The sequence below is a fragment of the Ursus maritimus genome, unplaced genomic scaffold (genome assembly GCF_017311325.1).
Source record: "Ursus maritimus isolate PB19 unplaced genomic scaffold, ASM1731132v1 scaffold_4, whole genome shotgun sequence".
Taxonomy (NCBI): Eukaryota; Metazoa; Chordata; class Mammalia; order Carnivora; family Ursidae; genus Ursus; species Ursus maritimus.
In genome coordinates this window covers 1,361,354-1,376,320 of record NW_024426552.1, presented here as the reverse complement: position 1 = coordinate 1,376,320, position 14,967 = coordinate 1,361,354, and the positions used below count along the sequence as shown (strand labels likewise).

Sequence of the window (14,967 nt, the reverse complement as noted above, 5' to 3'; positions counted from 1 at the left end):
CGAAGGAAGTTGAGCATCTTTTCATGTGCTGTTTTGCTTATCTTCTTCAATAAACTGTTCAAAACTCTCATTTCTTACTAAGTTGTTTAACTTCTTACTGCGTTTGAGCTATTTATGTATTCTGGTTGTAAGATCTTTATCAGACATATGATTTGAAAGTGTTTTTCTTTCCATTCTCTTAACTGTGTCTTTCAGAGACCAAATTATTCTAGTTTCCATAAAATCATATTTATCAACTTTTGTTTAAGTCATGCTTTTGATGCTATATCTAAAAAATGTTTGCCTAAGTCAGTGTCACAAAGATTTTCTCCTATGTTGTATTCTTAGAAAATTTATAGTTTCAGTGTTTAAATTGAGGACTATTCCATTTTGAGCTAATGTTTGTGTAGGATGTGTGGTATGAATTGGAGTTCATTTTTTTAACATGTAACATACCCAGCACCATCTATTGAAAAGTTCATCCTTTCTCCGCTGAATTCTTTTGAAGCAGGGGGAGTGGCAGGCAGAGGGAGAAGCAGGCTCCCTGCTGAGCAAGGAGCCTGACCTGGGACTCAATTCCAGGACCCTGGATCATGACCTGAGCCCAAGGCAGCCGCTTAACCAGCTGAGCCACCCAGGCGCCCTTCTGTCTTTTTAAAAATATTTTATTTTATTTAAATTCAATTAATTAACATGTAATGTATTATTAGTTTCAGAGTTAGAGGTCAGTGATTCATCAGTTGCATATAACACCCAGTGCTCATTACATCGCATACCCCCCTTAATGCCCGTCACCCAGTTACCCATCCCCCCACCCCTCTCCCCTCCAGCAACCCTGTTTCCTAAAGTTAAGAGGTTTGTTTTATGGTTTGTCTCCCTGCCTGATTTTATCTTATTTTATTTTCCCCTTCCTTCCCCTATGATCCTCTGTTTTGTTTCTTATAGTCCACATATGAGTGAGATCATATGATAATTGTCTTTCTCTGATTAACTTATTTCGCTTAGCATAATACCTTCTAGTTCACATCCTTGCAGATGGTAATATTTCTTTTTTTGATAGCTGAGTAATATTCCATTGTGTGTGTGTGTGTGTGTGTGTGTGTGTGTGTGTGTGTATATATACATCACTTCTTTATCCATCCATCAGTAGATGGACACCTGGGCTCCTTCCACAGTTTGGCTGTTGTGGACATTGCCGCTATGAACATCGGGGTGCAGGTGCCCCTTCGGATCACTGTGTTTGTATCCTTTGGGTAAATACTTAAGTCGTGCAATTGCTGGGTCATAGGGTAGCTCTATTTTTAACTTTTTGAGGAAGCTCCATACTGTTTATCTGTCTTGATGCCAGTATCACACTGTCATGATTACTAGTCTTACAAGTTTTGAAATTAGGTAGAATTGGTTCTCCAACTTTGTACTTCTTTCTCAAAGTTGTTTTGGCTACATAGGTTCTTTTTGCATTTCACAGCAATTTTAAAGATTTTATTTATTTGAGAGAGACAGCAAGAGTGAGGTGAGGAGCAAAGGGAGAGGGACAAGGAGACTCTGCTTGGCGCTGAGCGTGGAGCCCAACGTGGGGCTCGATACCCTGAGATCATGACCTGAGCTGAAATCAAGAGTCGGATGCTAACTGACTGAGCCACCCATGGCAACTTTATAATCAGCTTATCAACTTCTACATAAAACCTTGTTTGGATTTTGATTAAGGTTGCATGGAATATGTAGACCAATTTTGGGAGAACTGACATCTTAACGGCTTTGAATCTTCCAGGGGAAGAGCACAAATGCCTGTCCACTACTTTAGGCTCTCATTTTTCTCAGCAGTGCTTTGCACTTTACAGTGTGCACACCTTACACATCTTTTGTCAGGTTTATCTTTAAGTGTTTTGTATTTTTGATGCTGCTTTAAATGTTATATTTCTGTTTCAGCCTCCGGTGGTTCATTGCTGATATAGAGAGATATTAGTTCCAATAGCTGTTTTAGAAATTTCATTGAATTTTCTTTATAGATGGTCAAGTTGTTTATGTTTAGTTCTTCCTTACAGTCCAGAGGCCTTTGAGTCCTTCCTTCCCCCGTGGCACCCAGATGGCCCCCCCAGTAGAAGGGGGAGCACAGGGGCTGAGCACACACTCCTTGTCTTGGGTGCAGTCGTGGGGAGAGCAGTCAGTCTTTCACCATTAAGTGTGACTCGCTGTGGGGTTTCACAGATGCCTCTCTCAGTTTAAGGGACCTTCTATTTCTAGTTTGCTAAGGGGTCTTCAATCAGGAATGAATGTTGCATTTTATCAGGCATGTTTTTTCTACTCTCAGTAGAGCTGATCAGGTGGTTCCTTTTTTGGTTTGTTAATATGGAATATGGTGACATCGATTGAGTTCTTTAAATATTAAACCAACCTTGTGTTTCTGGGATAAACCTTGTATAGTCATTATGTATTGTTCTTTTTACATGTTGTTGGGTTTGCTGTGCTGGAATCTTGCTTAGAACGTTTGTACCTATGGGACGCTGGCCTGTGGTGATACTGGCCTGTGGTTGTCTTTGAGTGTCTTTTTCAGGTTTTGGCACCAAGGTAATACTGGCCTCATAAAGTGAGCAGAGAACCATTTCCTCCTCTTCAGTTTTCTGGAAGAAGTGGTTTAGATTTGATACCAATTTTTTCCTAAACATTGGTAGAGCTCACCAGTGGCGCTGTCTGGGCCTGAGGTTTTCTCCGTGAGAGTATCTACGTAGTCACGGTCTGTAACAGAGCAGAGGTAGGCTGTTCGTGTTGTCTGTTTTCTCTTGAGTGAACTTTGGTAATTCATGTCTCTCAGGAACATTTGTCTGTTTGACCTAAGTTGTCAGATTTATTGGCTTGAAAGTGTTCCCGACATTCCTTTATTATCCCTGTAACATCTGAGCGTCTCCCGTGATGCCACACCTTCCATTCCTGATACTGCTGTTCTGTGTCTTTTCTTTCCTCATCTGTCTACCTAGACATCTATCAGTTTTATGGATTTTTTCTCTAGAGAACCAGCTTTTGGTTTTATGGGTTTTTTGGGTTTTTTTTTTTTTTTAAGTTTTCTGGCTTTTTTTTTTTTTTTAAACAATTTCTGCTCTGATCTTATTATTTTTGTCTGTTTACTTTGTTTTAGTTGCTCTTCTTTTTTTAGTTTTTAGGGCACTGGCTGATGCCATTGTTTTGAGACCTTTCTTTATTGCTTTCACAGCATTTCACAAATTTTGACATATTGTGTTATCACTTTCACTCCTTTCAAAATACTTTGTCCCGTGTGCTATTTAGAAGTCTGCTGTTTAGTTTCAAAATATTAGGGAATTTTGCACAGATCATTCTGTTGTTGATTTCTAATTTAGTTTCATTTTCTAACTCAAATCCTTTAAATTATGTTTGTCTTACAGACCAGGATGTGGTGTTTGTCAGCATTCCATGAAAACTTGAAAAGAATTTATCTGTTACTTGTTGGGTAGAATGGTCTGTGAGTTGGTTGACGGTGTTACGCGTGTCTTCTGTGTCTTACTGATCTTCTCCTTGGTCTGTCAGTTATTGAGAGAAGAGTATTGAAAATCTCTTGACTATAATTGTGCTTTTGTCTATTTCTCCTTCCAGTTTTTTTCAGTTTTTACTTCATGTATTTTGTAGTTCTGTAATTACGATTGTGGGTTCCTTTTAATAAATTGGCCTCCTTCGTCATTATAAAATGATCTTCTTTATCTGTTCTTCGTTCTGAAATCTGTTTTGTCTGGCATTAGTAGATCCTTTCCTCCTTTCTTTTGATTAATGCTATCATCATGTATCTTTTTCCATCCTTTTATTTTAAATTGTTTTACATTATTTTATATTTAAAGTATGTTTCTTGTAGCCAGCATGTTTGGACCTGCTTTTTTCCCTCCCCAACTGACAATCTCTGCCTTTTCATTAGGGTATTTACATTTATTGTGATATTGATATGGTGAGGTTTAAATCTGTCATCTTGGTACTTACTTTTTATTTGTTCTATATTATCTTTGTTTCCCCCTTTCTCTTTTTCTTTCTTTGCATTAATTATGTCTTATGATTCCATTTTAATTCCTTCTTGACTTTTAGCTATAACTTTTTGTTTTGTTAGTTTAGTGGTTGTTTTAGGGTTTTATAGTATACATGCTTAACTTATCACAGGCCGCCCTCAAGCAATGTTATGCCACTTATGTATAGTATAAGAATCTTCCATTTCTCCTCTCCTGGCCTTTGTGATGTTGTTGTGGTACATTTAACATTTGCATATGGTAAAAATCCCATACTATACTATTACTTTTGTTTCAACAGTCAATTAGCTTTTTTTAAAATTAAGCTTTTTATTTTAATTCCAGTATAGTTGATAGTGTTACATTGACAGGCAATTAGCTTTTAAAGAGATTTGCCACTTCTGGTGCTCTTCATTCCTTTAAGTAGATCCTGATTTCTGTCTGTTATTGTGTCATTCTGCCTAAAGGACCTCCTTTTACATTTCTTGTGGTGCAAGTCTTCTGGTGATGAATTCTTTCAGCTTCAGTATGTCTGGAAAAGCCTTTAGTTTGCATTCCTTTTTAAAATATTTATTTCTGGGCAAATACATTTTTGCTGAAATGGCAGTGTTTTCTTTTCTTCTCGTTTTAGCACTTTGAAGATGTTGCTCCCTGTCGTGCTGTGTGCACTATTTGCAGTAAGAAATCTGCCGTCTCATCTTTGTTCCTCCGTATGTGGTGCCTTTTCCTCTGGCCGTGCTCGACATTTTCTCTTTATGCTGTCGTGGAGCAGTTTGTCTGACGTGCTTTGGTGTGGTTTTCTGCATGTTTCTCATGCTTGGGCTTCATTGATATTCTTACATCTGTGTGTTTATTGATCTCATAAAATTTGTTGAATTTTTATTCATATTTTCTGTACCCCCTTCTCTATCCCCTCCTTCAGGAACCAAGTCACATGTGTGTCAGGCTGGTAGATTTGTCTGACAGCTCACTGATTTGCTGGGTTTTCTTTTTTTCCAGTGTCTTTCCTGTGTATTTCATTTTGAATAGTTTCTGTTATTGTGTCTTTAAGTTCACTGATCTTTCTTCTGTTCTAGATTGTTCTGTGCTGTGGTTGATGCCGTCAAGTGTGTCTCTAAACTCTTCATGTCTCTGTGTGAGCATCAGGCATGTTCTCTGACCCTTTCAGGCAGTTCTTGCCCAATCTTGAGCAGCCCTCTGCTGATGCTCAGGGGACCCTCTGTGCACCATCCTGTGGACTCTGGCTACCTTAGTTTCCTGCACTCTCAGTTCAGGGAGTCTGTAGGCTCAGCTCAGGCTCCTTTCCACACTGCTGCCTGGACGCCCCCAGGACAGCCACCTGGGCACTCATGGGGCTTGCCCCATATGTTTCCTGTCTCTCAGAAACCACTGCCCTTCCTTGCTTGATGTCCAGGGTCTTGAAGGCTAGTGTTTGATGTATTGTATCTGGTTTACTACTATTTTAGTAAGTAAATCCAGCAGCTGTTACTCTCTCTCACCCAGAAACGAAAGTCTGAACTTATTTTTAAATGACAGAATGCTCATTCTTAAACACTGGTCCCTTCTGTGTCACCCTCCAAAATAGATGCTTTTGCAGTCTAGACCTGATTGTGCACCTGGTCATCCAAGCCAGCTGGTTATTCAGGATTGGTTTTGGTTGGAAGTTAGAATGACATCTCCATGTCTGGGTCTGGGTTCCCTAGAGAGCAGAGACCGAGGAGAGAATTTAAGGTGCTTTACTTGGCAAGCGTGAACTCAGAGCAGCAGAATAGATGTAAGGGAAATCTGACAGGAAAGATGGCTTTGACTGCAGGAGAAACTGCCCGCATGTCTGAGCCCGCAGAGGGCTGCTCCTCCCCCGCGAGCCCTGACTGGGGGGGCCTGCGGGCTGTGTGACACCCAGAACTGTGCTGTCCGCGCCCATCTGCCGCTCCACCTGCTGTGGTGGGTGGCTGGCTGTGGGGCTTGTGTACGGAGACCCACAGCCACCTGATGGAGGGGGTGTGACCAGGGTGTCGGGGTGAGCCCTGCCTATCCCGGAAATATTGGCCACACACATCTCAGTGTCTGTCTCAGCAAAATCAGCATTTAATGAAGATGTAAAACCTTTAAAAAATATATGACGGCCCTGTCTTCCTGATTGGTTTTGTATTGGGAAATGGAGCCATAGGCGGGCCATGTGTCTCACTCCCAATGGCCCTCGGGCCGTGGTTCCCTGTAACCTGGTCAGCTCTGGCCTCTCTGGTGGACTTCTCTAGATCTTCCTGTTGCTCTTTGCTTATTGACAGGACAGTTTTACCAAAATTTAACCAAAAGCTGTGCATGATATACCATCCAGATCCTTTAAAATTGTGTTTAATCTGGACAAATGGAAGAAGAAACACGTGCCATACGTATCAGGGGCTACGTGAGCAGCACGGGCTGGGTCACGGCGCCAGCACCCCATGCAGCCATGTGGTTCATGAGAACGTTCCTGCCTGTGAGTTCGTCACCGTGCTGAACTTCGGGGACAGTCCCAGCCAGTGGGATTTCTTTTTAGGAAGGCAATTTTTTGAATTGGTCTGTAACTTTAGTTTGATTTTCCTGTGTTTTAAGTTGCTTCTTTTTTTTTTTTTTTTTTTTAAGATTTTATTTATTTGACAGAGAGAGACAGCCAGCGAGAGAGGGAACACAGGCAGGGGGAGTGGGAGAGGAACAAGCAGGCTCCCAGCAGAGGAGCCTGATGTGGGGCTCGATCCCAGAACGCCGGGATCACGCCCTGAGCCGAAGGCAGACGCTTAACGACTGAGCCACCCAGGCGCCCCTAAGTGGCTTCTTGAACTATGTGGTGAATTAGCTGATGGGTTAATTATTCCCTGCTATCACCAGACATCGAAGGCCCTGTTTTATGGTTCACTCTAACGTTTATATGTGAGTAACTTGACCTGGTTTACATGATAGTGTCAGTGCTTCTGTGCAACGTTGCACGTACATACCCAGCCCTTGCACGCCAGGTGTGTGTCCATCAGCAGTATGTCTGTGTGTCACCAAAACATGTGGTCAGGAATGCTCTCACACACACTCTTCAGAGTCGCCAAGTACTAGAAAAAGCAACAAAGGAAGCCTCCAGTGGCACGTCCCCCAGCGGGGTCCCGTGCAGCAGGACGGCTGGGCAGGCCACAGGTCGCGCACGGGGTGTGTGACTGTCACACACGCGACCTCCAGTGAAGGCGCGGGCGCACGGGAATCCGTTTGTGTAAATGGCCCCACGGACGTAAGGCTCAAAGCGGGCAGCACTGGTCAGCGTGCTGGGGTCCGTGCAGTGACCACCCACACGGGGCAGGGGTGGCTGTGGAGGCAGGAAGGCTCCCCAACTGGTAGGCTCTGGTTGGTGACCAGCTGCTGGGACGCTGGTGACGGGTGTGCTCACTTTGCGAAAACCCCGGAGGCTGTGCCCTTGTGATGTGTGACGCCTCAGTGAGAATGTCCACGTGAAGTAGAACTATTCATTGCTCGTGTGTTGGAATGAAAAAGCGATTGGCAGGTTAACAGAAAAGGCGGAATCCTGAATTCTTCCTTGGAACAAGGTGTCTTGCTGGGTGCCATCGGGTACCGAGGCTGGCCTCCGTGGAGCCAGCACCAGCGAGTGGCTGGCCTTGCTGTGACGCCCGCGGGTGTCAGGTGGACACAATGGGAAGGCAGACGAATGATGAGTCTGGAGCCTGAAGGAGAGGGCCGGGGCTCCCGCCGTCCTGAGTGCGGCCGCAGGGTGCAGCCTCTGGCCTCGAGTGCCCTCTGCGGGGTGGGAACCCTGTCCACTCACAAGGGCATGGACTTAACAAAGCAAAACACCTTCTTGTCCCTTTAAATAAATATCCCGGACATGGGTGACATATAAATATGAATGTCCCCCTACTTTGAGATGCGTGGTGGCTTTGACTAGAGAACTGGAGTCTTCTCCATGGTGGAGCTTCCGATTAGATCTTGCACTCTGATCCAGCCTGTTGGCCCACGTATCAGTCCTGGCTTTCTGTTCAAGGGGGGGTCACAGTCGCCCAGAGCAGAAGTGAAGCAAGGGCCTGGGGATGGGAGCCCCGTGGAGCTCGGTCAGCGCCTCTGGCCATCGGGGAGTGGCAGGCTGCCCGTGCTGGGGCTGTTGGGCTCCTCTCTGGGTACCAAGCACGGGCCAGCTCCCATTGCGGCTGTGTTCTGAAGACACACCCCGAGTCAGGGCGGCCTGTGTCCCCCACGAAGTGTGGATGACCCCGCTCGGCCCCGATGGAAGGCGAGCACTCGGCTCCCAGTTGTCTGAGTGTCCTTTAACACCCTCTCGGCCCCACCAAGTGAGACTCAGTTAAGCCAAGACCGTTCCAATGTGGTGAGAAAACATGTCTGCGTGTGTGCAGTCAGGTTTCTTGTATCTTGGCTGTGGTGCGTGCGAGGTGGGGTAGCCTGCCCCTGCTTGGCCCATGGCGTGCGGGGTGTGTAGGGCGTGCGGAGCACGGGCGCCAGGCCTGGGTGAGGCATGAGGGCAGCCCTCACTGGCACCACCTTACGGGACCTGAATTAACCCCAGAAGTGGCTCGCACGCCCAGACCTCTAGCTCTGTTGATCCGAGTGAGCTCAGAGGTGCCGTGACATCTCACAGGCTCTGGGTTTCTATGGGCCTCCGCCCACCTCCTGGGCACAGTCAAGGCTGTTTCTGGGCAGCACGAGGTGGCACTGGACAGCTGTGAGCACACCTAGGCCATGCATACCCCTCAGGCGTGTCCTTGGCTGCGCCGAGCAGTGTGCTGGGCTCCACGTCACCTCGCCTGTGTCCCTCCGTTCCAGGCATCAGCAATGCGGAAGCAAGGCAGCCGGGCAAGGCGCCCAACTTCAGCGTTAACTGGACGGTGGGTGACGCGGCCATCGAGGTCATCAACGCCACGACAGGGAAGGACGAGCTGGGCCGTGCGTCCCGCCTGTGTAAGCACGCCTTGTACTGTCGCTGGATGCGTGTGCACGGCAAGGTACCGGCCCCACCTCCCTGCAGCCCGTCCCATTAAAGCCCCGCACCGTCCATACAGCCACTCCCCAACCTTTCTGTTCCTTCTGTTTCCACCTTGAAGTGTGGCCCCGGATCGTCACACATAAAGCAGCCTCAGGCACCCCCCTCCCCGCGCCCCGGCTTCCCGCTAGGATTGTCTCCACGGGATCCCACCCAGAGGAGGGGGAGCCAGGGCTCGCGCAGCCCTCAGAAGGCTCTAGACCTGTTTTCTGCAGTGGCGGCAGAGTCCTTTTCCCCAGATAATTTCTCCTCTGGTCAATTGGCATTTTCCTACTTTTCCTGTATCAGTCGTGGCAGGTGTTTGTTACGAAGCAGGTGGCGCCCTTGGCGGGGCCGTTTGCACAGAAGCTGCAGAGTTTGGGGCCCTGGTCCTGGGGCAGGACGAGCACCCGGGCTGGCGGTCTCGGTTTATTCTGGAATCTGCACAAAAATGAGTCAGGCAGCCACGGGAGGCTGTGCCTCCGAGTCCTTCCGTGTGAGGAAGTGTCCGTAACATCAGAGGTGCTGTGTTTTTAAGTAGCTGAAAATATTCACGCTGAAATTGGAGTCAACTGCTTGTGGGCTCAGAAGCAGCTCTTCAGAGCCTGGAGCCTGCGTGGGGAGCACACAGACCATCACGGGCTCACGCTTCGCCCTGTGACCCAGCCCCTCGCAGGAAGGCGAGGGGAGAGCCACCCCCCAGAAGCCAGCACAGGGTGAAACGCCAGATTTTGAATGTCTTACTGAGTTTTATTTTCTCCTGCGACTGCTTCACACTTGTCCCTGTGTTTTAACTTTTTACAGGTTCCCTCCAACTCACTGCGCTCCAAGATCACCAAACCCAACATGTACCATGAATCCAAACTGGTAGCAAAGGAGTACCAGGCCGCCAAGGCGTGTCTGTTCAAAGCGTTCATCAAGGCGGGGCTGGGCGCCTGGGTGGAGAAGCCCACGGAGCAGGATCAGTTCTCTCTCACCCCCTGACCCGGGGGTGGGGCGGAGGCTGCCCGCGTCCGGCGCTGTCTCCGGAGCCTCAGTCTGAGCTGGGGACGGGGGTGGGGACGCAGGGGTGTGGGGACGCGGGGTGCTGGGCGTCCGGCGCTGTCTCCGGAGCCTCACGTCTGAGTTGGGGCGGGGGTGCACTTTGGGGAGGGCAAGGAGCGCGTGGGTCCAGCGTCACCACCCGGCGTCCCTCTGCAGCACCGTTACCCCTTGGAATTACCCAGTGACTGCTTTCGATCTCCGTTTACGTTTAGAAATTGAGTTCTACTGAGTAGGGCTTCCTTAAGTTTAGGAAAATAGAAATTACTTTGTGTGAAATTTTTGAATAAATAATTTATTCAGAGTTAGGAACGTGGTTTATAAAATAATTATATCAAGTCACTCTTAGGCCACGTTATTTTAATTGCAGTAGAGCATTTATCTGTGGAGAAGGTGAGAAAGTGGAGGTAGGAGGAGAAGGCTGGAGTCACAGCCGTGCTGCTGGCGGGTCCCCCAGACTGGCGGCCACGATCAGCTTCCCGCAGCGGCTTCTCAGAGCCCCGGAGAAGAGCTGGCAGGAGGGGCCCGGCCCTGCGCTCGCACGAGTCCCCCACGTCTCCCAGCGCAGTGACGGCGTATGTCCGTGGAGGCGCAGCCCGGATCCCTGCATCCTTCAGCCCCCCAGAAGCTTCTGCGCCCCTCCTAGAATCACATCACGGAGACCGTGTGTTGGTTCACTTCTCAATGATCAGAGATAAAACACGGGCAGTGATCCTGGCTGTTCATTTGAGTTTTCAATAGTATTTAACTTTTATGAACTAGGAGGAATCCGCAGGGGCCACTGCACAAAAATCAGGCTAACATTCCCGTCTTCCTTTCTCTGAATCTCCTGGATACGGATGGCTCTCCAGACATCGTCACAGGAAGGAAATAGAATAAATTAAGTAGATAGACTCATTCTTAGAAAATGCCACTGAAGGCATATTTTTAAATTATTCTTTCCAGCTTTATCAAAGACGTGTTTGAAAGTCAGTATTCAGGCTGGAAGCTGGTGAGGCAGCGTGCCGCGGGCATCGTGCCCACCAGGGTCTGGACGTTGATTGTCACGGCAGGGAGGGGGTGCTGCTGGCATCCGGGGCGCCCAGGGACGCTGCTCCACACCCCACGGCCCCGGGGTGGCCCCGGGAGGAGCCAGCAGACGGTCAGGAGTGCGGGCAAGGGTCCCAGGCGCACCGGGACCTGAGCTCAGAGATTTGCACCAATTGCCTTCTTGCTTCCACTCAGGATCGGACAGGAGCCCGAGGAAGTGCTTCCTGCCCTGTGCCGGTTCAGGGCTCTTTTCATGAGAGTAGTGGTGGGGGGTGTCTTGTGGATGCTGTAGGCAGAGACGGGAGACCCCACCCCACCTTTACGGACTCTGAAAACGCAGAACAGGAGCAGAGCGGTGACTGTCACCCTGGCCCGGACCCCACGTGCTCAGAGCAGGAGACTTGGACCAGAAGCGCTGTGCCTCCCAGTAGCAGTCCCTGGGGGCGCGGGGCTGGCGCGCTGCAGGGACCCAGGCAGGGCTCAGGCTCAGGGTCAGGCCCCCGCGCCGTGCAGCGGGCTGTGGTTTGGCTGAATGCGCTGCCGCCTATTTCCGCCGGTAGCAGGAAGGGTGCCAGCTGGTGTCACCGCCCTCCCCACGCAGGCGCTCCCACACACACGCCATCCGTGAGCCCCTGCGTTTTTATTCTCTCTATAAATGGTATTTTTTCTAATGGGGATTGGGAGATGGACTTAGTTTTTAAAAAAATACGTGGATTTTGATTAAAAGTTCAGTGGAGATATGTCGCGTACATACAAACACCACCCGGTTTGTCTGACCTCCTCCTTCTGTGTGCTAACAGTTGAGGTGCGCGTGGCCTCCCCGCCCAGCTGTCCCGTGTGCCGGTCCCGTGAGTGTCCGGGCCCCGCAGGTGGCTTGGAACGGAGGAAGGGAGCCCCGTCCACCCGTGGGGCCCGCACAGCTCCCAGGACGGACGGCTGGAGCAGAACGGAGACCAGGGCGAACTGCTCGTGGAGACGCGTGGGGAGACTCAGCACTCGGGCGGGGTCCCTTCTGAGGCTGCGCGCTCCCTATTTCCCCCAGGCGTCACTTTGCATTCAGTGCCCTTAATCAGGATTCTAGAGACTTAGAAAATTTGACACAACTAAGAACTTGATTTTTTGAAAAAATCTTCAATTTTGAGGACATTTTGACCAGTGGGGATTGGGAGGGTTCTCTTCTGTTTTGTTCGCTTAACCTATTAATTCCGCCAAGACACCGGCCCGCAGGCAGCTGTCCCCCTAGCGGAAGGCACAAGTCGCAGGGATGTCTCAGGCGGGGCTCTTCGCATGGCTGCGGCCGCGTCAGCCCAGTGCCCGGCACCCCTCTTCCCAGGCCAGGGGCGCTGCAGAGCACAGCTCTGCTTCTGAGTCAGCATTTGATTGACTCGTTTAATCACAAACAGTGATTTTATTTTAAAATATGCAAGCCAACCTCTCACGAGGCATTCGTTTCTCCGGAATGTATTTTTATTCATGGTTCCCCGATACCCAGACGACAGAATCCCTGCTTTCTTTGTGAAGACTGCTTGTAATCTCACGTAGTGACGCTGCGGAGAGGGGCAGCGCTCCGGCCTCGGCCTCGAGGGCGCGGACCTGACGGTGGGGTCCGTGAGTGCTGTGGGGGAGGGCTGTGCGCCTCGCCCCCTTTTTCTCAAAACACAAAAACAAATCAGACGGGTTTTCTTCTAAAACATTTTACACCAAAATATAGGGCCTGCCCGACCGTAAGTTTGATGGAGCAGGAGAAATAAATCAGCCGGCTTTCCTCTCTAAAATGTATGAAATCAGACAATCTCTCGAAAGATTCCTTGTCACCTACCCCCAACTAGATAAGCGGAAAGGGCAGAGTATTTGTGACGGCGCGCGTGTCCAGTGTTGTCTATCCTTGTCCCCTGGCATGTCCTGTGGCCCTCTCTCCAGCCACGCGGCCAGTCACGTCCTCGGGGCCGGCGAGGGCGGGGTCTGGCTCCGTCCTGACCCGTAGCCGTCCTCTGGAGCCCCTGTCTGCGTTGTTCACTGTTTGCAGGGGTGAGCCCCCAGCCCCAAGAACACCTAGTTGGCCACGCGGTGGGCTGACGGTCCCTCAGGAGCTGGCGCCCGTCCTTCTGGACGCGACCGCGAATGTTAAAGGCCGTCTGTGGAATGTTTGTAGAGCGAGCCCGGAGCAGTTTGCTTCTCCAGATACTGGGTTATGTGCTTTCATTTATTTTAGAATTTGGACACTTCATATGAATGTAAGTCAGCCGAGAACCCTGCCGCTCAGACCCGGTGCCCAGTGTCCTCTGTATGTGTACTGATGTATATACCACACGTGGGGCCTGCATGAGCTTCCCTCGCACCGAGACCAGCCGGAACCAAGCATGAGACGCTGTCCTGTAGACAAAGGATTTGAGATGTTCTCAATAAAAGACACAGTGTTCCACCGCTGCAGTGTGGCTGGGTTTTCTCTCCTTTCTAGTTCTGCCCTTGGTCCCCCCGCAGGTCTGGGGTCCGTCCTGATGAGCCTAATTTGGAGGGGTGCGTAAGCACTGGCTGAGAGCTGCCCACGGGGCTTGTCCCCCGTGTGTTGCCCCAGCGCTCTGTACGTACACCCAACTCAGGACAGTTCCCCCGAGCCCTGGGATCCGCGGGTCCCTCACCGTCTTCCTGAGCACACGTCCGCCCACTCCCGCGTGGAAGTTGTGTAGAGGCCCCGCTCGAGACCCCGCGTGTGAGAAGGGACGCTGACGCAGCCTCCGTCGACCTGCCGGGCTGTGTGCGGGCAACACGAGCGGGAAGCACAGGAGGAAGCTGGATGCCAGCGGGCTGTTGGCGGGTGGACTGGGTGTCGGGTGCAGGGGGACAGCACAGCTACTAAGTTACAAGGTGGGGCTTTGTTGTTCAGGGCTAACGCTTCCGAAGGATGTTCATAATAAACCAGGCGGAAAACCGGCTGCAGAGACCGATTACCGGAGACCGGGAATTCTGGGAAGTAATGAACTAGGTAGCAGGTCATCAAGGAGTGCTCAACTCTCGCCACTTGCTCGTCGCTGCACTGCTTCCCCCGTTGGCACCGAGCGGTAAATGTGCGTGCGTTCTGTGCGGGCACACGTGGGGCAGCCAGGAAGGGGCCGAGTCTGGTCTCCTGTGAATGATGGAGGATTCAGGGCGATTTTAATTTAATTTTGCTTTTTTAAAGCTTACCCATTTGTCTGATGTTTCTACAATTAAATGAAAAATAAACAGGAAAATGTTTTTAATGGTAAAACTCCCCATACAAATAAAGAGCACTGTTAACAAATAATTTGCTCTCTTTTGCATCAATTTTGATTCTGTTCTTTTCCCACAATAAGAGCAACATTAAAATGTAAATATGTGGGGTGCCTGGGGGCTCAGTCGGTTGGGTCTCTGACTCTTGGTTTCTGCTCAGGTCGTGATGTCAGGGCCCTGGGATCGGGCTACTCGCTCAGCGGAGTCTGCCCGAGAGTCTCACTCTCCCTCTGCCCCTCCCCCCAAATAATCTTTTAAAAAATAAAATGAAAACATGTAACATAAAAAGACAAATTAAGCTTCTGAGAATGGATGGGGGCAGCACGCCCTCTGCAAGTTCATCCCCGGGGACGCCCCAAGGCACTCACATGATGGCGATGAGGCGGGGGCGGTGTCACCAGGCGCCCGGAGTACTGGGGACAGATCCGTGAGTGTGGCAGAGACCGCTGCACTCATGGAGCTTCCCCTGGGGCACGACGATAGCAATGCACACCCTGACGACCCCACCAGAAGGGAAGGGGTGAGGGGAGGGGTGATCAGACTGCAGTGTGGAGTGCCAGCACCGGGCTGGGCCTCGCTGGAAAGACGAGTCCTTGTTTAATAACCATTAATATTATTACATAATTAAATTTTTGGATAACAAAAATGAATAAATGATTT

At 49.7% G+C, this 14,967-nt stretch overlaps 1 protein-coding gene across 2 annotated transcripts in view; it reads left to right on the top strand.

The window, feature by feature from the left end:
* ADARB1 (adenosine deaminase RNA specific B1) overlaps nucleotides 1–10,000 on the top strand; it is a 79,052-nt gene extending 69,052 nt beyond the window's left edge. Inside the window, exons 9-10 of one of the 2 annotated variants that reach the window (XM_008710171.2) lie at nucleotides 8,793–8,971; nucleotides 9,793–10,000. In XM_008710171.2, the coding sequence (XP_008708393.2) occupies nucleotides 8,793–8,971; nucleotides 9,793–9,972 (359 nt within the window). In that variant the 3' untranslated portion in view covers nucleotides 9,973–10,000. The remainder of the gene's footprint in view (nucleotides 1–8,792; nucleotides 8,972–9,792) is intronic. The other variant, XM_008710173.2, reaches the window with a different exon arrangement.
* Nucleotides 10,001–14,967: the final 4,967 nt, after the last annotated feature.